This window comes from Dryas octopetala, chromosome 3 (genome assembly GCF_963921425.1).
Source record: "Dryas octopetala chromosome 3, drDryOcto1.1, whole genome shotgun sequence".
In the NCBI taxonomy this organism is placed as follows: Eukaryota; Viridiplantae; Streptophyta; class Magnoliopsida; order Rosales; family Rosaceae; genus Dryas; species Dryas octopetala.
Window position 1 is genome coordinate 1,862,409 of NC_141368.1, and position 24,455 is coordinate 1,886,863.

Consider the following 24,455-nt stretch of genomic DNA (forward strand, 5'->3'; position numbering starts at 1 on the left):
TAGAGAAACCACCTCCCACTATCTGACAATATTTTACAGATTGGTAATGCTTCAGCAAACCAAATAATGTATTCGCTCTCCACTCATTTTATTTTCTTGTTCTTTGCATCCATTATGTTTTATAAAATGGTGCACTTTTTGAATCATAATGTCAAAGAAATTGATGATGGCAGTGATTAACTATATAAGCTACGTCAAAAGAAATTTGTGATGGTAATGGTAGTGACTAATAAGACAAATGAACCTGAGGGGGAGAGTGACCTACAGAGAGAAGTCTATGGATGGTAGATGGTCATGCACAAACTGCTTTTAGTGAAAACAAAAACCACAAAAGGAAGCAAAAGAACAAAAACAAACCAACCACGCACGCAGACAACATGCAAGCAGGATTGCACAACTTGGTGGATGACGACTAAGCTAAGTCCCTTTGATCACACATTCACATTAGATCATAAAATTCTTAATAAAGAATTAAGTCAGAACAGTAGATCTGAAGTTAACAAGTTGCTTGCGTCTAGTGCTGAACAGCTAGCTCGCCAGCTAGAAATTTCATTTTTGAAAGAATGCAAGCTTCCCATGAATGATAGATAAGTATCTTGTGTCTAGAATATTAGATTCAGTCAATATAACTTTAGGCCTCGGAATTAGGGTTGGTACTGGAAAAATTGAACACTGAAATGCAACAACAAATACAGAGAGCAACCAACAGCAGTTTATGTAATTCTTTCAGTTACATACATACAACCCTAAGAAAAAAAGTATTACAACATCTTGAAGGTACGAAAGATATATCTGAGATATTCATTACAAACTTGCATATAAAAATCGTGATAAGAGATGAATTAAAAGCAACCACAGGAAAAATGAGAATAAGTTAAATAGTGAAAGCAATTAAAACCTTAGAAAGATACCTCCAAGATTTGTTTCAATGGTGGTTGTAAGGTGGAGATCTTTAAAATTCTTGTATGGTATTGATTGTATATTGCAGCAGCAGCAGCACAAGCCTAAAGCTATCTGCCATCATTGGTCATCAATTGAGAAAAAACTAGGCTTGTATTAATCTCTGAACTACCATTACCATCATCTTCCTCTGTTCTTACATTGGTCGACGGATCTCCAGGAACAATTCTATTTGTTGGAAGCTCTTCATGCAGTTCTCCTCGTGGTCTAGACACCTGAAGCTGAAGAGCATATTCTAAATTCCATAGTACATCACCAATGGTTGGCCTATCAGCACCATATTCAGCCAAACATTTCTCTGCCGTTTCTCCAAACTTTTTCAAAGAGCTTGGTTTGATATGTCCAACAAGATGGGGATCAATAATTTTCTCAAGCATGCCCTTCTTCTGCCATTGCATTGCCCATTCACCTAAATTCACCTGCTCCCTGTCAATCAATGGATCAACAGCAGGTCTAGCACAAAGAACTTCAAAGAGCACCACCCCAAAGGAATAAACATCTGACTTATCAGTAAGCTGCTGCCTCCGGAAATACTCAGGATCAAGATACCCAAAACTACCTTTTACGCCGGTACTTACATGGGTTTCATTGAGACATGGACCTGATCTTGAAAGACCAAAATCAGCCACCTTAGGCACATAATTCTCATCAAGCAATATATTAGTTGATTTAATGTCGCGGTGGATGATTCCTTGAGCAAAACCTGTATGAAGGTAGTGAAGACCTCTTGCTGATCCAATGCATATTTCAAGTCGTTGCTTCCAAGACAAAGGTGGAAGCCCCGAACCATACAAATGTTTCTTTAAGGGCCCCTTTTCCATATATTCATAAACCAGTATCATTTCTGACTGTTCTTCACAATACCCAACAAGTGACACAAGATGGTGGTGGCGAATTTGGGACAAAACTGTTATTTCAGTCTGGAATTCTGGAAGGCCCTGCCTAGATCCAGGCATACCTCTCTTCACAGCAACCTTTGTATTGTCCCTCAGGACCCCTTTGTAAACCATGCCAAAACCACCAGAACCTACAAGTAGACTTCTATCGAAATTGTTTGTTGCCAATTGTATATCAGCAAAAGGGATTTTCAAGCAATGATATCCATTTCGGCCCGGAGATGCAAGTGCTGTCCTTTCAGACATTCTACTGTGGGAACTACCTCCAAATGCCCGTAAAGGTGTCCAACCCACACTTTCTGCAGGTCTGGGTTTCAGTTTCTTCTTTCGGCGTTTCAAAGCAAGTAAAACTGAAACCATTGCCAAACACAGAACCACAAAACCTCCAACAACTGTACTCACCAAAACCCATGTATTTATCTTCTTAGACCCAGTTTCAGTGAGTAAATTGGAAACATCCACCATTCTCATGATCTCTGCCCCATTCAGAATAGCATTAATCCTCACAGAACTACTCAGATCAGAAGGACCAACACTAATTTGTATAACCCCCGAATCATTCGAATCCACAACAAAATCTATATAGACTGGAGATGCAGGTACATTGGATGCGAGCACCGATAGATCAACATCCCTGTATGCGGCATACCCATTGATATATACATTAAAGTAGAGCATGTTAAGTGCACGACTTACAATATCACAGAAATGCAACCTAACTAAATGCCCAGCACCACCTGAAGCCACTGGAAATTCCCATGTGAGATTAAACCTTGCATCTATAGTTGAATTATCCTTATTCATCTGCTGGGCAGTCATATAAACATTATCAGGTGCAATCTCTCGACTTGCACCCCCATTCTGATAATTTGGCCTATCATTGGTGGACGCACGCTTAGCAGCCGATTTCAGAACAAGATAATCCACATCAGGGACCCAATCCCTCCACAAAGTATCATTAAAAGGGGTCAATTTTGAACCTCCAACATTAATCCTATAAATAGTCTCTAAAACATGTGAAGAAAGGTTCTTGTACTCAACCACATTATCACTCACTAACTTAGCACCATAATCAACAATAAGGTCCCCAGGGGCCGAAAAAACTTCGATTGCATTCACGTACCCGAAACCCGAACCCACAGGCGTAAACACAATTTCAAGCACATTTGTATCAATTTTCATTATATATTCTCTAAGCACAGTATCTCTATCATGTACATCACTCAAAAGTACAAGCTTATTAACCGAAATGCTAAAATTTGCAGCCTTTAAATCGAAACCTTGAGCTACAAACGGTGAGAAATGGAAACGTACCATGTGAATCCCATGTTTCTTGATGTTAAAGCTATAGCCTGAAGCGCTGGTGAAAACTCTGGCTGTGTGGTAAAGGGAAGGTGAATTTGGAGGTGGGTTTTGGTTGGTGAGCGAAACGGAGCGGCCTGTGGAGAAAATACCCGACCCGGTTTTGTAGGACTCTCCAAGGAAGACCCGGTTGAAGAGGGAGGTGTTGGAGAGTGAGCCACAGTTGAGGAGGTAATTGTCTGAGGGAGTGAAAGAGGCTGAGAAGTGGAGGAGAGAGAGGAGAGTTAGAGAGAGAAAGTGAAGGTTCTTGGTCTCCATGGAAGGAGGTTCAAGACTTGTTGCTCATAAGAGTGAGGAGTGAAAGAAACAATTTTTGGTTTTGGAGAAACAGAGATAGTCACAGAGGCTTTGACTAATGGAAGAGAAGGATTAAGAAAAAAAATATAAAAATAATGACCCTGTTGAAGTTAATGGGACTTCTGTTTGAAATTTTTATATTCGAGATTTTTGGACCGTTGTTGCTGATATAGTATACAAAGATATTGTTTCTTTTGACATTTTTGGCCACGTGAATAGAATTGCATAACTTACATGAGCAATGCTGAGCTGCAAAATGCAGGCTGTATAATTTTGCATGTGACTTCTTGTGAATTTCTGTGGCAGAAAAGGTTTAGGCTTGTGCTTAGGTTCATAGGTTGTGGTCTAGCTAGCTAGGCTATCCAATCTACAAACCTATTTATGTCACATAGTAATAGTGTAATACTCAATAATATAGCTTGCATTAGTTAGACTGACGGCCCCTCACATTTATTTTATTTATTCAATTGATCTAACTTTCAACCCCTCATTCACATAACAGTACCTGTTAAGTGAACTGTTTGCCATCAAAGCATTCAATGAATTCTATTATGGAAAAGCAGTAAATGAAACTACTTTACTTCCAAGTATGTTGACTTAATGAACCGTATCCAAATATGAAAGTTACAATTGTTAAAATAGCTGTTCATTCCTCATTTTATGAGTGTTCTATTTACATGTACAAGTTAACTTATTGTCAAAATATGTATACTAAATATGAGAAAGTAATCTCATACTCATTTTTAAGCCACAAAACAACATTATCTGAGGGTGTAATTGAGATTTCCTTTGTGATAGTTGACAAATAATTTTATCTTTTTAATAATGGTACAGATATATAACATTGAAAAGCTTTGATATGCATGCCAGCGCAATGAAATTCCAAGTGGCATGAGCACTGAGTATCTGAAATAGTAGTATCACTCTCTCCACCCCACATGTTGCCTGAAGAGTGAAGACCCTTCATGTTGGGTAAGGTCCTTCATGTGCTTTAAGAGTTTTCAAGTCCCGGTCCACTCCATAAATTTCTTTTTGTTTTCTGCTGTTTTTGGTGAAGAGCAGATAGCATTAGCACAGCCATAGAAATTAAAGTGTGAATAGACATAGACGCGTGTAGTGTTCATGTTCGTGTTCATACTTTACTCTTTATAAGTTGCTAAATTTGATCGGTATACAATGATAGATGATAGATTCATGGTGGTGGGCCAAAATTGTTGAAAATTTCATTCGGGTTGGTGGGTGGATGTCATTTTCTTGCCACCTTGAAATTTTGATAAAGTCATACATCTCACAAATATGACGTCAACTTTGGCTTTGTCTTACGAAGTATAATTTATAATTAATTTTTAAAAAATTACAAAATCATCTTATTAAAATATAGGATCACAATGCACTCAAAAAAAGACAAAAAACATATAGAATCACAACATACGTTTATGGTTCGTCATAAGAAAAAAAGAAGGGAAATGCCTGTAGTTTGAGTATTTTAAAATTTTTTAAATCTTGTGTAGTTTTTTGAAAAAAAAAAAAGTTTTTGTATTTTAAATTTTTTCAATAAAGTATTTTTTATTTAAAGCAAAAACAACTGATATTTTCGTCTAAAAATTAAACAAATTTCAATTTTTTCATAATTGTAAATGAAACTAAACTAAAGTATAGTCATACAATCAAAAAAATTGAAACTATAACGACCTAATTGAATAACACCTAAACTATAATGACTAATTGGTTATTTTCTCCAAAAAAAAAGTATTTTTAATTCCTGTATTTTACCTTGTAATCAATTTTTGCCCTTAAGTTTTAAAAAATGCCAATTTAGTCTGTATGTTTATGTTTGCAAGCAATTTTAATCCACCACCACCAAAATCATCCCTCTATTCCCTTCCACCACCCACAACAACACACCACCACCATCCCTCTCTCCCCTATCAACTTTCTTTCTCATTTTCTCTATTGGGTATAATAGGTGAAATCCACCACAAACTCACCGCCACAATTGGTGATGTTGGACTAAAATTGCTTACAAACATAAACATAGAGACCAAATTGACAATTTTGAAAATATAAGGACTAAAATTAATTGTAAGATAAAACACAGTAACTAAAAATGCATTTTTCCCAAAAAAAAACAAAAAAACAAAGAAGGCTTAATTGCCGATTAGGGTAATGTATTTTTCTATTCCAAAAAAGGATAATGTATTTAAACCCCTTTTATCTATTTAACTGCAAAACGATGCGTTTTGAAAATTTCTTCTACTTCTAGCTCTACATTCGAAGCCGGAGCGTTTTGGAGGCAGCCCAGTTTCTCAGTTTCCTTTACCTGATAATCTGCTCCCCTTCCTAGCTCGCTCTTCCCCAGGCTTACCGACTCTCTGCGGCAACGTCGGATTGCTTTTGAGCATTCACGTAAGTCCCAGCCACTCTTAAAATTTTTCAATTTCAGATTTTACAATTAGGGTTTTGTCTCAGATCATTATATGAATGGGTTGATGAATAGCTTAAATGAAATTCATGAATCATGCTCATAGACGTGGATCATATAGTGATATTTAAGTACTGTTGGCTGTAGCTCTTATATGAATTTTCTTTAGGAACCCGATTGCAGTTGATGATTTCAGTGACAAATTTTATGGATTTTTTTAAATCGTATTTTTCACTACTGGAATTTGTTACTGAAATCATTAATTTTTAGCCACTCTTTGATTGTGCTTTGTAAGCACTCAATTGTTGACTTAAGGTAGGGATTCATTGTAGTTTTTTAGTGCAATTTAATGAGAGATTTGCCTACTCCAACTAAAATTTTATGTAGTGCAATTTAATGGGAGAACCCATTTATATTTTCAACAACCTGTTTGGTGCACGTGCACAAAGCTCTTACTGTCATAAAATTTGTTGATATGCAGGTGCACGCAGAGTATGATGCTCTAAGTTTCGGAAGCTTCTTTTATGCTTGTGTGCTGGAACTTGAACTGTCATCATATTCCCTTTTCTGTGTCATGGTAAATTTATTTCCCAAGGCTTTTTCTTTTTTGGTACTTGTTAAACCTTTTTAACGTGTAGGTTTTAGAACCATCTTTCATATGTTGCCTTTGTTTTTATTTCCTAGGCATTTTTTTTCTTTTTTGTACTTGTGCTGATTCTTTTCGCCTTTCAGTCATTGCATACTATTTGATATTTCTACCAAATTCTTTATGTTTTTGTGATTGTGGGTGGGTGGAGACATGCATCTTTGTGGCCCCTGACTGGGGCTGCCTGTGGTGATTTCAAAAATCTCATTGATGTGGTTTATGAACATTAGATCTAAGGTGATGAAATGTATATATTTGATTAATCGAGGCTACAACTTTGACACTTATGTATGGCCTGAAGCAAGCGTTTCCACTAGATTCAGTTTGATAGTGATTGCTTAAAAAGAAAAAAGTGATTACTTATTCTGAGGCTGTACAGTTTGAAAACCACTAGTGTAAAAATATTATAGATCTTAGCAAAATGTAGAAGTAGATTTATTAGATCTTTCATATTTGGTGTTTTGTGGAATTACAGAATTCTGAATTGGGTGTGATGACTAAGTGCAGGATCCTAATGGTTATGTTGATGAAAAGAGTGAAAGCAGAATCTACATTGGTAACCTTGATCTTAGAATAACAGAGTAAGTAAATCTCTTGGAATTGAATTCTTTGTTGCACTATTACCTCTGAGAATTAATATTATCCCACTTCTGGGTTTTACCAGGGCTGCTCTGATCAAGATGTTTTCTCCGTTTGGGAAGATTATATCTGAGGACTTTTTGTGGCATACTCGTGGCCCAAAACGTGGAGAGCCACGAGGTTTTGCTTTCATCCAGTATAGCAGCAAAGAGGTAAGTAAGTTGCTTGTTTTTTATTTATGTTATTGTTTAGGTTTCAAGCAATTCCTGATTTCCACTGTTAAAGTGAGCATGCAGGAAGCAAGATTGGCCAAGGAGAAGATGCACGGGAGACTAGCTTGTGGACGTCCGTTGGTTGTCCGTCTTTCCAGTGAGAAATACTCCGCAGAAACAGCAGAAACTTCTTCCAAAGGAGCGGGTGAGGCAACCAAAACAAGCCTATCTGGTAGCGGTTCAGGACAGATGAGTCGAAGCTCTAAAATATCAGCAATCAAGAACAAGTTAAAAGCTCTGGAGGAGGAGGGCTATAGTGCCAAGAAGCAGAAGCAAGCTGACATATCTTGCAGTGGTAGTTTTGATTATCCATCCGGCAAAAGATAACAAACTAGGACTCTAGAAAGAAGGTTGCAGGTGAAATAAATCTGCTCAAGCTGTAATTTCCTCAAACTCAATTCACCAGAACTGAACACATTTGTGAAACATTAGATGTTGATGGTGTAACTTAATGCATGTTTGCCTTTACGAAAATGAAGCTTACACAACTTTAACATACATGAACATTTTGGTCTTAAATGATTTTATTTTAATGGTTGAATTCAAATACAATGAATATGATGAAGAAGACAAGAAGTTATTAATTGTTTTCTGTGTTGCGTTGCATTTTGTTTGATGGAAAACATAAGCGGTTGCTATCTATCGACTGGTTAATGACGTCTAAATAAGTTTGTGATGGTTGCCTTCCAAAATATTTAAAATCAGATGGTATCTCAAATGATAAAATCAACAATTTAACATATAAGCAATTGTTCACTTCCTAGATTAGAAGTTGAGACAACGAACTAAATAACTTTTTCTTTCTCTCTTGTGATACCACATGTCTCCTGTCCCATAACACGGGCAGGTAAGTTATTTTCACTAAACAAAGATAGGTAATTAGCCTCCATTGAGGCATTGAGCCTTAGTTGTGAGGATGGGTGGTGTAAGACTGTGAGGACAAAGTTAGAATAGATACAAGCTATTTTCCATCCAAAAATAGAAAGGACATGCTTTAAAGCTTAATATTACTCCTAAATTCGGCTAATGAACCCACAATCAATCGGAGTCGGTGCGTCACAGGTAAGTGACTATAGTTTCATTACCTACGAAAAAGCAAAGACTTTATTTGATGAGAGTCGATGACACAATGCGTCGATGCCCCGAGTCCACTCAAGTTTTCATTTTGGATCAGAATCTTTCTCACTGAGAGACTAGCCGGCCGGCGACGATCATGGCTTCGAAGCTCTCCTCCTCCATTTTACCCGGTCCTCGTCCAGTGTTGCCGGAATTGCAACGGTCACATTTATGTTCCCGCCAAAACCTGAGTGTCGTCCGTGTCTCGCCCACCACCACCACCACCACCACCACCAGTAGCAGTTCATTTCCGCCATGTAACAGAAGGCAGACCTTTCTCTCTCCTCCGGATCCTCCTGCTCCGGCTCGATCTGTAACCGCCAGATTCCAACTCAATGCCCCTCTCATTTCACCTCACGATCAATGGGGCACCTGGACTGCTCTCTTTGCCACCGGCGCTTTCGGTCTCTGGTAAACACACACAACTCTCTCTCTCTTGTTTGTGCCTTTATGTGTTTGGTTTCTGAGAAAGGAGAGGAGAATAATTAGAAAAGAAAAAATGAATTTGAAGTTTGAACGTTGTTGTGTTCGTACGATCTCCAGTCAGCTCCAAGTTTAGATCTGTTACTTCTCTCCTGCATATTCTCAGAAACCAAACGTTTTTTTTTTACAAGTCTTATGCTAAGAATGAAAATTTCAGCTGAACGTAATCTATAATAGAATCACTGTATTAGGCTCAATTCAGTGGAGGGTGCTTGTAATTTTCTTTTCTTTTTGAGATGGAATTGATGAGAGCTTTAGGATTTTGAATTCTATTGTCTCCTTTGTTGGGGTCCTTCTGGGCAATAAAATGAGTCTTTTCTTTGGGTAAAAAGGTCAGAGAAGAACACCAAGATCGGAGGTGCATTGAGCGGCGCATTGACGAGCACATTGATAGGACTTGCAGCGAGTAATTTGGGAATTATTTCATCTAATGCTCCGGCATATTCGATTGTCTTGGAATTTCTGCTTCCACTGGCTGTTCCATTGCTCTTGTACAGGGCAGACTTGCGCCGTGTGGTAAAATCAACTGGGGCACTTCTCTTGGCCTTCTTGCTAGGATCAGGTAATACCATTTATAACTTAATACTAAGCTGTTTGAGAATTGGTACATCAGCGTCTGGGTTTTGTGTATTTTAAATTTTAAGATCATCGGTGACAATTTTTTGGGATTTTGAGTGTCAGTTTTGTGCTCTGTAGTGAGATCTTAGTTACTCTAAACCATCCAATTCATATTTTGATATTTGTCTTTTCTTTTGTGTTACAATAGTTGCAACAACAATTGGAACAGTGGTGGCATATCTATTGGTGCCAATGCGGTCACTTGGCCAAGATAGTTGGAAAATAGCAGCTGCACTCATGGGCAGACATATTGGTGGAGGTAATCTGTTTTCCACCTTAAAGAGCTATACACACACAAATTGAAATCTAGTCATAATCATCCTCCAAGTTTCTTATAAAGATTATTCTCTCTACTTGTGGTACGTTGCCGCTATTCTTCATTTCTTTCTCCATATTTTTGTTATATATCCTGACAACCAAGTTTTTGCAAATCGGTTTTATGTAGCTGTCAATTACGTTGCCATAGCTGATGCTCTTGGGGTTTCTCCGTCAATTTTAGCTGCTGGGCTAGCTGCAGATAATGTCATTTGTGCTGTATATTTTTCGACATTGTTCGCGTTGGCCTCTAAAGTACCTCCTGAGACTTCATCATTTGATGATGGTGTGTAAATTTCTACCTTGTCATGTCATGATTACAATTCCACTTTTTGTCTCTTCCCTGCATTTTCCGGGGGTGAAGAATTCCAGTAACTATCATTGTGGATTCGTTCTTGGTTCAGTTCCCTTATTTTGAATAGATGCAATTTTGACTGGTGAAATATTTTCCCCCATACATTAGTTTAATTAATGAGACAAATGTTAGTTTTCCCATTACTTTTGCCTCTTTTCTTGCAATGCCAAAGTATTGTATATCCCATATGATCAGTTTAAAGTATCAAACATGATGTAGATGAATACAATTGTATGACACACCCAGAAGCAACTAGTAGCCTTTAACAGATACTGTAACTATAACTTGCAGGCCTTGCAACGGATACAGACTCTGAGCCTGGAAACAAGTTTCCTCTGTTACAAACTGCTACAGCCCTTGCCTTGTCCTTAGCAATCTGCAAGGGTGGCTATTATCTCACGAAATATTTTGGAATTCAAGGAGGTATCCTGCCAGCCGTAACAGCCATTGTTGTTACACTGGCGACTGTATTTCCAAGACAGTTTGCATATCTTGCACCATCTGGTGAGGCCATGGCTGTGATCCTAATGCAGGTGACACTTTTCTCTTCTTCTTTAAACTAACAAAGTAACTAATCGTGGTGGGTTAATAAGATTCTCAACTTGTTTGCCACTGTTTGTGAGACACAGGTGTTTTTCACGGTGGTGGGAGCAAATGGGAGCATATGGAGCGTCATCAACACAGCTCCTAGTATCTTCTTGTTTGCTTTAATCCAGATTGCCGTCCATCTTGCTGTGATCCTTGGATTGGGAAAGCTGTTGGGGTTTGATCTGAAGTTGTTGCTTATAGCATCAAATGCCAATGTTGGAGGCCCTACAACAGCGTGTGGAATGGCCACAGCCAAACAGTGGAAATCTATGATTGTTCCTGGTATTCTAGCAGGCATTTTTGGCATTGCGATAGCAACTTTCCTCGGCATTGGATTTGGGGTCACGGTTCTAAAAAACTTGTAATACTTTCCAGTGCTGATTAGCAGAAATGGGTCAAATAAATAAATTTCTGTAGCATCAAGAACCAGCTAGAGTAGTGGGGAGGTTAGAATAGAATAGTAGGGATATTTATCTTGTAACGTTTAATGTTATTCTGATATCATACATTTATCAGACAAATAAATTTGAATCCCTAGCCACCACACATTTGTTTTTTGAGGCATTGACTGAAAGTTTAACAAAACAAATAATTGGGTTTTACATCAAATCGCATACATGTCAGACATGATATGTGCAAGTTAAGATTTATACGACTACAAATGCGTAGTCGTCTGATTAGGAGTGCGATTGGGGTTAGCTGATCACGTGTGATCCACACGTGCATTGTTTGTAAATTCTCAACTTGCCAGGTCATCAAAACTGCAAAGGAACCCAAAAGTAGTCGGGTAGAGTTGCCACATTGAATTGAAACCGCAGTCAGTCCTCACAACATTAATGGCTTCCTTCACATTGCCGTTGATTCACAGTTCAGTATCACCACTCTCATTCTCAGCTCACACTCACTGTTCAGTTACTTCAGTACCCAAACCCTTGTTTTCTCGTCCCCTAAATAAAACGCTTCTTTGGCCTTTGACTTCTCCTGAGATCTGTCGTTTCATTCGAGCAGCGAGGGTTAAGTCACAGCTCAGGCACCCTATCATCGCTCCGGAGGACCATTGGGGCTTATGGACCGCTCTGTTCGCCACTGGTGCCTTTGGCCTCTGGTAATACCACTTCAGTCCTATTTACACTTGAGTCCTTTGGCCTCTGTTCGGTTGCCTAGAAAATGCCGTTGAAGAAAAAAGTGAAAAAAAAAAAAAGCTTTAGCTAATTCCTTATCTGGAAATCATATCAAAACAAACATGCCCTTGTTCTTATTTGGCACCCAAGAAAATATTTTTTTATTTGAATGCTAAGAAAATTAATTTTTACTCATATGGGACATATATGTTCATAATGACTTGGTGTGGGTTGACTTTGTGTGAATGTATATTTATGAATTTTCAAGGTCCGAGAAGACCAAGATTGGTAGCATGGTGAGTGCTGCTCTTGTAAGCACTTTGGTTGGGCTTGCAGCAAGTAATTTTGGCATAATTCCTCATGAAGCGACTGCATATTCCATTGTCTTGGAATTCCTTCTACCATTAGCTATTCCATTGCTATTATTTAGAGCAGACCTGCGTAATGTGACTAGGTCCACTGGGACTTTGCTCTTAGCTTTCTTGCTTGGATCAGGTAATACTTTCTTGCTTGTGAGTCTTGACAGGATCACCTTCATATTACACTAGAACTTTAGATGGCTCATATTTGAACTCTCTAAAAGGCAATATGTTTGAAAGCGTTTATCTTTGAGTTTTCGACCAGTTTCTTTGTATGAGCTAGTGTTATAGGAAACACTAGAACATATCTATATGAAATGATTTTTCATGTAATTTTTCCTGTGGAAATGCTTATATACCTAAATTTGCTTATGATTATCTTAACTTCCTGTCCTTGTATGTGATATAGTTGCGAGTATGGTTGGAACTCTAGTGGCGTTTCTGGTGGTGCCTATGCGGTCACTTGGTCAAGATAATTGGAAAATAGCTGCTGCTCTCATGGGTAGCTATATTGGTGGATGTAAGTGTCAGGCTTGCTGCCTTCTACTTTTGGAGCTGTCAGCTCATGTTTATCAAAACTCAGTAATATCGATTATATGGTTATAATACCTTTCTTGATCTCCAAGTAGCAACAGCATTTTATCGTCAATTTGCCCTGTTATAATTTGGACACTCTAACTATATAGTGCTCTCCAATTTGGCCACCTTTTTGTGGCCCTTTTCATCTCTTATGGGTGTTTTTGGGGAAAGGAAATCAAGGATTCGTGGATCCTTGTATACTTGAAGAGCTTTAGCTCCAGTGTTATAAACTTGGTCAAGTTCATTGTAAGAATTTTCCAACATAGTGCTGCTTAAAACAACAGATTGGCAACATTTGTATTCTTGAGTTATTATAAAAATAATATTATATGATGACACAGGGATGTATGATGCCCTGTAATTAGGGGCCATATTAGCTAACATTTTCCAACAACAAAATGAAGGGTTACATATGAAACCCGTGTTGAGATTAACCATGCTCATGTTTTATTAGAAGATAGTTAATGATTTGATTGGTCTAAATTTCTTGAGAGTTCATAGAGATAGTGATATATAATACCACCTTAAAGTTAACAATGTTGCACAGGAATTAACCTTTCTTTCTGTGGGTTAGACTAACAAGTATTCAATATTGAACAGGATTTGCATCCTAGAACTGAAAAATAAATGATTCCCCTTGTTCAGTTTTCTGAAACTTAAATTTGGCACTTCTGCATTGGTGTCTTTCACTATATTAGTTTATAATCTGACTATCTTTCTCTTCTCTCCGTCTGTTTGTTTGATTGCTGTAGCTGTTAATTATGTTGCAATTTCAGAGGCTCTTGGTGTTTCCCCATCGGTTGTGGCCGCGGGAGTAGCGGCAGACAATGTTATTTGTGCTCTGTATTTCATGGCGTTATTTGCTTTGGCCTCCAAAATACCTCCTGAGGCATCAACGTCAACTAATGGTATGATGTACTCCTCATCCTGTCATATGATTTAGTCCAAGTCCAACTCACATTGTCTTATGCTGGATGATATATGATCACTCAGTCTCTCTCTCATTTCCCTCATGGAACTTCATTGGCTGAAGAAATTCCTTTATTTCTCTAAGACATGCCAGCTCTAAATAATCTCTGCAGATATTGCTTATGTATCTGGAACTTATTGGCAGATGTTTCAATGAAGATGGGAAGTTTGGAAACCAATTATGAGAGGAAGCTCCCTGTACTAGAAACTGCAACTGCTCTTGCTACATCTTTTGTGATATGCGAGGCATCCACACATCTCACAAGATTATGTGGAGTTCAAGGAGGCAACCTGCCAGCAATAACAGCTACTGTTGTCATATTAGCAACTCTTCTCCCAACACATTTTGCGCACCTTGCACCTGCAGGCGATACCATTGCTTTGATCTTGATGCAGGTAACTCTCTCTCTCTCTCTCTCTCTCTCTCTCTCTCTCTCTCTCTCTGTGTTAATGCATGGGGGGCTCTTCAAAACAGGTATTCTTTGCAGTGGTGGGTGCTGGTGGGAGCATATGGAATGTGATCAACACTGCGCCTGGTATTTTCATGTTTGCTCTAGTTCAAGTAACTGTCCATCTTGCTGTGGTCCTTGGATTGGGAAGGTTATTTCACTTTGATTTAAAGCTGTTACTTTTGGCATCAAATGCCAACATTGGAGGGCCTACAACAGCTTGTGGAATGGCCAAGGCTAAAGGATGGGATTCTCTGGTTGTTCCTGGAATCCTTGTAGGCATTTTTGGAGTTGCCATTGCAACTTTTCTTGGCATTGGTTTTGGACTGATAGTCCTCAAACACATGTAGAAAATACATGTATATATTTGATGCTGCAGCATATTTATATTCTGTAAGTACTAAGTAGTTGATTATTTCCAAGAATTTGGTGTTTCTTTTTTTCCTATTCATCCAAACCTGGATATCATTGAGCTTGGGACTGATAAATTAACAGCCACAATTGATGATCATGATCATGACCATGAATGGGCCCTTCTATGATCAATCTTCCAAAAAAAGGGTTAAAAGTGTGCAAGATACCTGCACCTCATCAATGGAAGTCGATGAAAATGCAAGGAATAATATAAAAACTATTATCTGGAAAGACTTGGTTTGCAAAGTTAAATTTAAGGGGAGATACTTGTACAATGCAAATGCAATTTATTAGATGCTATTTTTCACCTAAACTCTGAAGTTATGAACGCCATCTATAGAGTGTTTAAATGTAAACCCCAAAAACGATGTTTTTTCTTCCAAATAAAAATAAAAATAAAAATAAAATCAGTACAAAAATATAAGTTTGTTTTTTTTTTTTTTAATATTAAACAAAAATCACGCAAGTGTAGGAATTGGGATTGGTATATAAGTATATTCCTCTGTGTATTGTATCACATCATCTACTAGTATGTCTAAGTTTTTTTTTTTTTTTTTTTTTTTTTCTGGTTCTTATCAATAGTATGTCAATTACTAATAAGTTGTACTAGCTATACTGCATTTCTCGACTTCAGGCATTTGTCAACTGTAGTGACCTCTCATTAGCCAAAATTAAAAAAGTCAACTTTACTTGCTGATCTTGCTTGTGCTGGAAATTTTAAAATGAGAATTATCAATTGCATCATGTGCCCCCTCAAATATAACTCTAAACCTAAAATGATGCATTTTTTGCCATAATTAAACAATAAACATAGAGAAAATATATATATAAGTAGATGATTATATTTGGGTAGGAAACCAAAATCACGCAAATGCAGGATTACTATATTAATTCCTTCCTCTAATCCTGTGTGTATTTACATCACCTTCATCTATAGTCTATCAAGTACTCTTTTTTTAGCAGCAGTACTATCTATGTCAATTATTAATTAGGTTGTACAACTTGTACTATCTTTACTGTATATATACTTCCCTCGACTTGAGCCATTGGTCAACTGTACTCTCATAAGCCAAAGAAAGTCAACTCTGCTTTGCAATTTTGTATTTTATTTTGCCAATCTTGTATTGCGTGGCATACTCTGTACACATACGGGCCCACAACTTTATGACTAGCTATATATGAGAATAAGTTGGAAATACGAAACCGAAGCACCACACATAACCTAGGGTTCATCCGTTTATACTTAAACGGCAAAATTTAATATGAGAATCATCAGTTCAAGGCATCCCTCAATATTATAATTATATACTTTACTCGCACATTTTATATTTTAATTATCATGTTAGAAATATATTTTTAATTATCTAAAGGCACAATCACGCATGTGCGATTACGTCTATGAATGATTTTCAATTTTTAATGTACGTGGACTATTATAAGGGCCCGTTTGGCACTGTTTTTTAGAAGCACTTTTATTTAGTAGCGCTTTTATCAGAAGCGCTTATGTTAAGAAGCACATATAAATTTTTATAAAACTTCTAAATTATTTATGCAAAAGCACTTGAAAGTGCTTCTTGAGAAAGCACCTGTCAGGTGCTTCTCAAAAAATCTCTTAGAAGTGCTTTTATAACTCAAAAGCACTTCTAATTATTTTTGCCAAACGCTATCAAAAGTGCTTTTACTAATTTGAAAGCGCTTTTGACAATTTTAAAAGCAGTGCCAAACGAGCCCTAAGTCTCAGATACATCTATGTGATTGAAAATCATCAAACAAGCAAATGGGTGACTATACTATGCACAACTAGCTATTAATTATCAGAATAATCATCTTTACATCACTCATTTCCAATTTTTGGTGGGGTAAAAATAATAACTTAAATTGAAATGTGACATTAATTTCGAGTATTTTGACTTTTCATGACAATGTATCCATATATATGTCCTTGGTATATGGAAGAGGAGATACGGACATGAATCAATTAATTAGCCTGTTTTTTTCTTATATAAAGCAGTTGTCTCTTGGCCACAAAAAAAAAAAAGCAAAAAAAGCAATTGTCTCGCCTATAAATTGGTGCAAACTGGTCTCTTCCTCAGATTGACAGTAGTGCGTAGGTCAATATGGGCAGCCACACAGTACAAGTACTATTAAGGATGATCTTGATTGTGGTGCTTCTTGGATGGCTCATCATTTGGGTTTTGTTGCCAACAAAAACTTACAAAAATTCATGGACACCCCACCTAAAAACCAATCTCTATTCAACATATTTTCGAGACCAAGGTTTGCTGCGATCTATCTTCCTTAATTATTTTGTTTAACCTAGCTCAATTTCTTTTTTATTTTGTGTGTTTGCATATATTGTGTGCTTAATTATGTATATATATGCTAATATATCGATCATGTCATGATCGATCATACATGGTATATACAGGGACAAATCTGCTGCTTTTCTCATTCCCAGCGATGTTGGTAGCAGCTTTGAGCTGTGTTTATCTCCATGTTCAGAAGAAATCAAATAACAAGTCATACTCCAAAACCACAAGTAGTTCTCGCTTCTGGAGACGTCCGGTGATTGTAAAGGCTCCTCTGGGAATTGTGAGTGCAATGGAGGCTGGTTTTGCACTCATGTTCGTTGCACTCTTCATCTGGTCTCTTGCCAATTACTTATATATCAGCTTCGGACACCTCCATATGCATAAAGCCGGCGAAAAAGTGTATATATCTCAATCTCATCACTTTTATACATACAACTTTTTGGTCAAATTGTTAAGAAATAATATATGGAATTTTTCTTTTTTTCATTGTGTACGTCAGGTGGGAAGCAAAGTTTCGTAGTGTATCATTGAGGCTTGGGTACATTGGGAACATATGCTGGGCATTTCTCTTCTTTCCTGTAGCTCGAGGGTCTTCAATTTTACCTCTCTTTGGGCTCACCTCCGAGTCTAGTATCAAGTACCATATTTGGCTAGGCCACATTTCAATGGTCCTTTTTGCTGCACACACCCTAGGCTTCATCATCTACTGGGCCATGACTCATCAAATGGCTCTGGTAATTAATTCCTCTCTTATTAATTGATGTTCAAGTTTTAATTTGTCTTCAACTCAGTCTTATTCTTAATTATAGCTTAATTTGAACTTATATGATTGTCCTATATATATATATATATTATATATAGATGCATGTGAATATATATGTGATTGTTGTTTCTAGCGGTGAGAAAGAGAATCTCTAGCTGTGCATAGTTAGAATTGCATGTCTTGTTTGAAGCATATATGTACAATTATCTTGTCATGTATTTCTTGTTTGATAGCATAGTGAGGTATAACTAAAGGTATACATGCATGGTCTCTATCTTTCAAAGGTATATGAGAATTCAGTGGTTGAACCTAATTGGGTATACATCATGTTGATAGCTAACTAGGTATCGTACGGACAGGGAATATCTGTTTGGTACATTTCAAGTTTCAACATATGAATTGCACCCTGTGATCTTGATTATAATATATATCCTAATAGAGGACTTCATGAGCTAGGGTTTAGTTTTTAGTTATGGTATTAATAATGGACTAGCTTGTGGTGATCGATGATTATATATTTAATTCAGATGCTTGAATGGAGCCAAACTTACGTATCAAATGTGGCCGGGGAGATTGCAATTGTGTTTGCAATGGCAATGTGGGTGACAAGCATTCCTCGTGTAAGGCGAAAAATGTTCGAAGTATTTTTCTACACCCACCATCTCTACGCACTCTACATCCTCTTCTATGTATTGCACGTTGGTGCTTCCTACTTCTGCATGATCCTCCCTGGTATCTTCCTCTTCATTGTCGATCGTTACCTCCGATTTTTACAATCCTACAAACGAGCTGCCTTATTATCCGCACGCGCTTTACCTTGTGGAACTATTGAACTCAACTTCTCCAAGGCTCAAGGTAACCAAATAAAAATTATAAAACGACGTAGTTTTAAATATAAACATCTTTTTCTAGCTCCTTGTATTATATAACAGGATTATTAATTCGTTGTAGAATTGGAATATAATCCCACAAGCATATTGTTCATAAACGTGCCTAGTGTATCCAAGTTGCAATGGCATCCATTTACAGTGACTTCAAACTGTACCATGGAGCCAGACAAGCTCAGTGTTCTCATTAAGAGTGAGGGAAGCTGGTCTCAAAAGCTTTACAAACAACTTTCTTCTTCTGATTCTGTGGATCATATCCAAGTTTCTGTTGAAGGACCTTATGGCCCTACTTCATCACATTTTCTAAGGTCAGTTTCAAAAACGACCCAGTATATATATGATTGATCGCTTACTGGTTCACAATTTTAAAGGAGCAATTAACTTAATTAGTTGGGTGATAAATTTGATGGTCTTCTGTTAATACCTCAGGCATGAAGCTTTGGTGATGGTTTGTGGGGGTAGTGGAATCACCCCTATGATTTCCATAATCCGTGAAATTATTTTCCAAAGCACCAAACCAGACTGCTATGTGCCACTTGTCCACCTCATTTGTGCCTTCAAGAACTCAGCTGACCTCTCTATGCTACAACTATTGCTTCCAATTTCTGGGTCCCCTGCTGATTTCGGCCAGACACAGTTGCAAATAGAAGCCTATGTGACCAAGGAGAAAGAGCAGCCCACGTTAAATGCCCAGAAGCCCATCCAAACTTTATGCTTCAAGCCAAGCCCATTGGACTCACCCATTTCTGCAGTTCTAGGCCCAAAAAGCTGGCTATGGCTTGCAGCAATAGTCTCATCTTCATTTCTGTTATTTCTCTTAGTTTTGGGCATTACCACTCGTTTCTACATATACCCAATTGGCCACAACACCGGTGAAATGTACCATTACTCCTACACTTGTCTTTGGTACATGTTTTTAGTCTGTGCTAGCATTTTCGTAGTGTCTAGCGCAGCCTTCCTTTGGTGCAAGAGACAAAATACCATTGAAGTAAGGAATCAAATTCAGAATGAGGAAGTAGCAACACCAACAACAAGCAGACCAGTAGCAGGGTCATTAATGTCCTCTGGTATTCAGAATATAGAACTTGGAAGCCTTCAACATCATGATCATGAGTCCCTAATTGCTCAAGCGACCCAGGTGCATTATGGAACAAGGCCTGATCTCAAGAGTAAGTAACCACTATATATCATCTTTCCATTAACAGTAAAAATGGACCATCTTATATATTATAATGATTAACATTTTTGGAGAAGCGATTATGAATTTTTGTTGGATTAATTAAATGCAGAGATTCTGTTGGAGTCCAAAGGGTCTGATATTGGAGTGTTGGTCTGTGGTCCGAGGAAGATGCGACATGAGGTTGCGAAAATTTGTTCATCCAGGTTGGCAGATAATCTGCAATTTGAGTCCATTAGCTTTAGCTGGTGATAATGATACATAGATGCTACTTACAGCCACAGCCACAGCTACCACTTGGTGTGTATGATATGGTTCAGCCTGTACTATTCTTCTTGGAGCTGTTTAATTAATGTGAATATACTCTAATAGTATTGTATCTTTTAACATGGGTAATTTATGTACCCATGTTCTATATATGGCTAGCCAAAGCCCTTTATCTTCACCATTTGAAAAATAATTAATGGCAGAGGTTCTGTTGGGGTCCAAAGGGTCTGATATTGGAGTGCTGATGACATGTGTGGGTCAAGGAAGATGCGACATGAGGTTGCCAATATTTGTTCATCTGGTTTGGCAGATAATCTGCTGTTGGAGTACATTAGCTTTAACCAATGATAACATGATTATAGCCACACCTACAACCCTGTTTGTGTGACAGAGTACTTCAACCTCTTCTATTATATCTCAACTATATTATGTTGCGTACTATTTTTCAACAAAAGTAGAACTTACATAACTCAATTACAATATAGGCTATATAGCCATGGCACATGATTTTATAGGAAACAGTGAGGTATAGAATATATAACTATATAAGGGTAATTCCACTTGCACCCATTTCCCTACTCACTCATCAATCAACAAACACCTTTCAAAACTTTCTGCCTTTATTGCATGAAGTCATCCTTAGCTTTTGAAGTTTTGCCAATTTTTCTTATACTTGGATGAAAAATAATTTTTTACCATTTTAAAATGTTGAAATATATGCTAATTAGGGCCTACTAATTGAAAAGGCAAGAGGACTTCAGATACTTTGGTCAAAAGTTATATACAGCTAAAGAACAAATATAATATGCAATGGAATGGGCACGCCGGCCGGAGGCTTTGGATATGTATATATATATTATGAAAAACAAATTGACAATTGCATTGGAAGGAACACTGAGGCTCAGTATACGGCATCTCCAATGACCTTTATTTGGCACTCTCATTCACTCTCCGGCCCTCAATTAATTACAAGTCAATATCTTGTCCGCGAATCCAAGTGATCCATTGCATATATATATTTCTTATATATTAAATATTAATTTGATGCGTATTTTGGCATCCAAAGTTACTATTTAATATTTACCCGTGAGTTCTCTGACTAGACTCATGATTCTTTTCCAAAATTTGTTACTTCTCTATCTTCAAAAAGTACAAATAAGATCAAAATAAAATTCATGTCTATGCAAGCTATATATATAAAGATGTCAAGGAAATCTCTTCCTTGAACACCAGGACTCTTAACAAAGCAGAGACAGTCATGGAGACAGAGAGAGAGATGGGTTCAGGTCCAGGAGGGATAGAAGATAAAAAAGAAACCACTTGCTGTGAAGGAATGAGGACCATTAGATCCATGATGATGTTGTTTATGATGGTGATCTTTGTTGGGTACATTATGATTTGGATCATGATGCCCACAAATACTTACTATCTGCATTGGGAGCCTGAAATTTATGCAAAAACTGATTCCACATACTTTGGGCAACAAGGTAATTTGGATTCAGAAAAAACTATAACAAAGGCCGAGTTACATATATTTCCATTCAAATGACTTAGTAGTAGGCTACACTAAAGGAGTTGCTCTAACTCTCTTGCATGTTCTGTTTATGTTTATGCAGGTGCAGACATACTTATCTACACATTCCCAATCCTATTTACGGCAACTTTGGGCTGTTTATTGCTTCATATAGGAAAGAAAAAAGTTATTGATCATAACAATCAAAGGTACTTTCTTTCTATCTCTCTCTTTTCATATATGCATGAATCTAGCTAATTGATCATTTGTATTAAATATGCTTATTAAAGTTTGGTTTTAATTAGCAGGGTGAAAAAGTCATATTGGGCATCATGGACAAGACCAGTGCTGGTAAAAGGCCCTCTTGGAATTGTGTCTTGGATAGAGCTATCCTTTTTAGCCATGTTCATTGCACTACTTGTCTGGTCCATCTCTTCTTACTTGCACGGTATGTTTGCAACTATCAAGCTACAGGCTGCAGCGAAAAGAGAGCATGTGTAAGAATTAATCTCTGTTTGTAACTAATTCCCTTTTCTCTTTCATTAATTAGGTGTATTTTTAATAATTAATTAACCAGCAGACGTTAATGAATTTGATCCAGGTGGGAAGCAAAGTTAGAAAGCACAGCACTGACACTGGGCCTAGTTGGGAACATCTGTCTGGCCTTTCTCTTCTTCCCAGTGACCAGAGGATCTTCCATTCTGCAGCTCATTGGCCTCACATCAGAGGCAAGCATCAAGTACCATATCTGGATAGGCCATCTTGTCATGACCCTCTTCACTGCTCATGGTTTATGTTACATTATATATTGGGCAGCCACAAGTCAAATTTCAGAGGTAAATTCAATTCAATTCTTATTTACAAGGTGATTGACTATGAAATTGCCAGCAACTTCAAACCCAATTTAGAAATGAACCATTCTCACCTTAAAGCAATTTTGTTGTGCCCTGTAGATGTTGAAATGGGACAAGGTTGGCATTTCAAATGTGGCTGGAGAAGTAGCTCTGCTCTCTGGATTAGCCATGTGGGCTACAAGCTTTCCTCGTATAAGGCGCAAGATCTTTGAGCTCTTCTTCTACACTCATCATCTCTACATTGTCTTCGTTGTATTCTTCATGTTTCATGTGGGGTTCTCCTATGTTTGCATTATGCTCCCAGGCTTCTACCTCTTCCTGATTGATAGGTTCTTGCGTTTCTTGCAATCTCAACAAAGAATTCGTCTTGTTTCTGCCCGCGTTTTGCCATGTGAGGCTGTTGAGTTGAACTTCTCCAAGAACCCAGGTGAAGAAACAAAGCCAATAGAAGCTAAAGTAATACCATATATCGAGTTTTGATTTCTCAAACTTCTTATTGAATTGGATTGTAGGACTTAGTTATTCTCCAACAAACATGGTGTTTGTAAATGTACCTGGAATTTCCAAGATGCAGTGGCACCCTTTTACAATTACTTCTAGCAGCAATATGGATCCTGACAAGCTAAGCGTTCTCATCAAAAGTGAAGGAAGTTGGTCACAGAAATTGTACCAGAAGTTGTCATCTACTACTTGTCCCATGGACCGCCTAGAGACCTCAGTTGAAGGACCCTACGGACCTGCCTCATCAAACTACCTTCTCAGGTTCTTAATTACATTGTAAAAGCCATTCCCATTTTTTGATATTTCATTCTAAGGTGACTAACACGGTGTTCAAAATGCTGTGCAGGCATGACATGGTAGTGTTGGTGAGTGGAGGAAGTGGCATTACTCCATTGATATCCATCATCCGGGAGTTCCTCTTTCAAGCCAATAATAACTCAGGAGCCAACCCCCCACAAGTTCTACTTATCTGTGCCTTCAAAAACTCACTGGACCTCACCATGTTAGACCTCATCCTCCCAGCTTCAGGCACAAATTTTGACATTTCTTGCTTGCAATTACAAATCGAAGCTTATGTGACAAGAGAGAAAGAACCCACAAACCAGAAGCCCCTCCAAACAATATGGTTCAAGCCAGACCCATTAGATGCACCAGTTTCTGCAGTACTAGGCCATAACAGTTGGCTCTGGCTTGGATTGATAATATCATCTTCTTTTGTTATTTTCCTTGTGCTCTTGGGCATCCTCACACGATATTACATATACCCAATTGACCATAACTCTAATATGATATACTCTGCCTCTTCTAGATCTGCTTTGAGCATGTTATTCTTATGTGTCTCTATAGCCACAACTGCCACAGCAGTATTTCTATGGAACAAGAAACAGAGTGTGAAGGAGATGACACAGATTCAAACCACAGACACACCAACACCAATAACTACTTCACCAAGCACAGGGTTCTACCGTGATGATCAAGAGCTGGAAAGCCTTCCGCACCAGTCTCTGGTCCAATCCACAAAACTGCACTATGACAGTAAACCTGATCTTAAAAGTAAGCTTTTTTTTTTTTTGGCACATTTTATCGTCTTCTTTTTAGAAGTTTTCATACAATTTGAAGAAAAGAATTACTATTCTCAGTGTTTCCAAAAAGAAAAAAAGACATTTAATTATTTTGATTAGGAAGAAAACTGATTTGGGAAACTGAGATAAGAGAGGGTATCATATTGTACAGGGATACTATTTGACTGCAAAGGCACAAGCATTGGGGTGGTTGTTAGCGGCCCAAGGAAGATGAGGCAAGAAGTGGCTGCAATATGTTCATCGGGCTTGGCCCAAAACCTACATTTCCATTCCATGAGTTTCACCTGGTAACCCGAAAA

General features: G+C 37.8%; 6 protein-coding genes across 12 annotated transcripts; 5 read left to right on the forward strand and 1 right to left on the reverse strand.

The window, feature by feature from the left end:
• Positions 1-690: 690 nt before the first annotated feature.
• Positions 691-3,602, reverse strand: LOC147289368 (Protein kinase superfamily protein). The gene has a single exon (XM_086235615.1). It carries the CDS (start codon positions 3,474-3,476, stop codon positions 1,011-1,013), a length of 2,466 nt encoding a protein of 821 aa, XP_086091741.1. The 5' UTR covers positions 3,477-3,602; the 3' UTR covers positions 691-1,010.
• A 2,181-nt stretch (positions 3,603-5,783) lies between these two features.
• Positions 5,784-8,020, forward strand: LOC147289369 (RNA-binding protein-like RNA recognition motif protein). Its single transcript, XM_086238035.1, has 5 exons — positions 5,784-5,921; positions 6,419-6,514; positions 7,091-7,164; positions 7,248-7,374; positions 7,459-8,020. Exons 2-5 carry the CDS (start codon positions 6,512-6,514, stop codon positions 7,759-7,761), a joined length of 507 nt encoding a protein of 168 aa, XP_086094161.1. The 5' UTR covers positions 5,784-5,921; positions 6,419-6,511; the 3' UTR covers positions 7,762-8,020.
• Positions 8,021-8,488: 468 nt separating this feature from the next.
• Positions 8,489-11,451, forward strand: LOC147289370 (uncharacterized). The gene is made up of 6 exons (XM_086236625.1): positions 8,489-8,961; positions 9,366-9,595; positions 9,800-9,910; positions 10,097-10,252; positions 10,613-10,854; positions 10,951-11,451. The coding sequence occupies exons 1-6, from the start codon at positions 8,648-8,650 to the stop codon at positions 11,272-11,274; spliced, it is 1,377 nt and encodes a 458-aa protein (XP_086092751.1). The 5' UTR covers positions 8,489-8,647; the 3' UTR covers positions 11,275-11,451.
• Positions 11,452-11,687: 236 nt separating this feature from the next.
• LOC147289371 (uncharacterized) lies at positions 11,688-14,888 on the forward strand. Its single transcript, XM_086237087.1, has 6 exons — positions 11,688-12,014; positions 12,299-12,525; positions 12,799-12,909; positions 13,721-13,876; positions 14,083-14,333; positions 14,413-14,888. The coding sequence occupies exons 1-6, from the start codon at positions 11,746-11,748 to the stop codon at positions 14,734-14,736; spliced, it is 1,338 nt and encodes a 445-aa protein (XP_086093213.1). The 5' UTR covers positions 11,688-11,745; the 3' UTR covers positions 14,737-14,888.
• Positions 14,889-16,883: 1,995 nt separating this feature from the next.
• LOC147289372 (ferric reduction oxidase 4-like) lies at positions 16,884-20,384 on the forward strand. Its single transcript, XM_086235455.1, has 7 exons — positions 16,884-17,077; positions 17,229-17,511; positions 17,612-17,846; positions 18,403-18,730; positions 18,827-19,070; positions 19,192-19,931; positions 20,052-20,384. Exons 1-7 carry the CDS (start codon positions 16,918-16,920, stop codon positions 20,189-20,191), a joined length of 2,130 nt encoding a protein of 709 aa, XP_086091581.1. The 5' UTR covers positions 16,884-16,917; the 3' UTR covers positions 20,192-20,384.
• A 1,155-nt stretch (positions 20,385-21,539) lies between these two features.
• Positions 21,540-24,447, forward strand: LOC147289373 (ferric reduction oxidase 2-like). 7 transcript variants are annotated; one of them, XM_086235462.1, is made up of 8 exons: positions 21,540-21,693; positions 21,823-21,928; positions 22,010-22,216; positions 22,321-22,555; positions 22,673-23,000; positions 23,086-23,335; positions 23,421-24,127; positions 24,308-24,447. In XM_086235462.1, the coding sequence occupies exons 1-8, from the start codon at positions 21,540-21,542 to the stop codon at positions 24,445-24,447; spliced, it is 2,127 nt and encodes a 708-aa protein (XP_086091588.1). The 7 variants fall into 7 exon arrangements, with proteins under 7 accessions (XP_086091588.1, XP_086091587.1, XP_086091586.1 ...); XM_086235461.1 differs by having other exon boundaries at positions 21,543-21,693; positions 22,025-22,216; XM_086235460.1 differs by having other exon boundaries at positions 21,549-21,693; positions 23,421-24,212; positions 24,291-24,447.
• Positions 24,448-24,455: the final 8 nt, after the last annotated feature.

Bases quoted from the DNA above. Each gene is read 5' to 3' on its own strand.
- LOC147289372 (XM_086235455.1), top strand. From the start codon at position 16,918: ATGGGCAGCCACACAGTACAAGTACTATTAAGGATGATCTTGATTGTG. The intron at 17,512-17,611 runs GTATATATCTCA...TGTGTACGTCAG, and splicing joins CATAAAGCCGGCGAAAAAGT to GTGGGAAGCAAAGTTTCGTA. The intron at 18,731-18,826 runs GTAACCAAATAA...AATTCGTTGTAG, and splicing joins CAACTTCTCCAAGGCTCAAG to AATTGGAATATAATCCCACA.
- LOC147289373 (XM_086235460.1), top strand. From the start codon at position 21,558: ATGATGATGTTGTTTATGATGGTGATCTTTGTTGGGTACATTATGATT. The intron at 23,001-23,085 runs GTGAAGAAACAA...ATTGGATTGTAG, and splicing joins GAACTTCTCCAAGAACCCAG to GACTTAGTTATTCTCCAACA. The intron at 24,213-24,290 runs GTGTTTCCAAAA...GAGATAAGAGAG, and splicing joins GAAAAGAATTACTATTCTCA to GGTATCATATTGTACAGGGA.
- LOC147289368 (XM_086235615.1), bottom strand. From the start codon at position 3,476: ATGGAGACCAAGAACCTTCACTTTCTCTCTCTAACTCTCCTCTCTCTC.
- LOC147289370 (XM_086236625.1), top strand. From the start codon at position 8,648: ATGGCTTCGAAGCTCTCCTCCTCCATTTTACCCGGTCCTCGTCCAGTG. The intron at 10,253-10,612 runs GTGTGTAAATTT...TATAACTTGCAG, and splicing joins GACTTCATCATTTGATGATG to GCCTTGCAACGGATACAGAC. The intron at 10,855-10,950 runs GTGACACTTTTC...TGTGAGACACAG, and splicing joins TGGCTGTGATCCTAATGCAG to GTGTTTTTCACGGTGGTGGG.
- LOC147289369 (XM_086238035.1), top strand. The intron at 7,165-7,247 runs GTAAGTAAATCT...GGGTTTTACCAG, and splicing joins CTTGATCTTAGAATAACAGA to GGCTGCTCTGATCAAGATGT. The intron at 7,375-7,458 runs GTAAGTAAGTTG...GTGAGCATGCAG, and splicing joins TCCAGTATAGCAGCAAAGAG to GAAGCAAGATTGGCCAAGGA.
- LOC147289371 (XM_086237087.1), top strand. From the start codon at position 11,746: ATGGCTTCCTTCACATTGCCGTTGATTCACAGTTCAGTATCACCACTC. The intron at 12,526-12,798 runs GTAATACTTTCT...TATGTGATATAG, and splicing joins AGCTTTCTTGCTTGGATCAG to TTGCGAGTATGGTTGGAACT. The intron at 14,334-14,412 runs GTAACTCTCTCT...TCTTCAAAACAG, and splicing joins TTGCTTTGATCTTGATGCAG to GTATTCTTTGCAGTGGTGGG.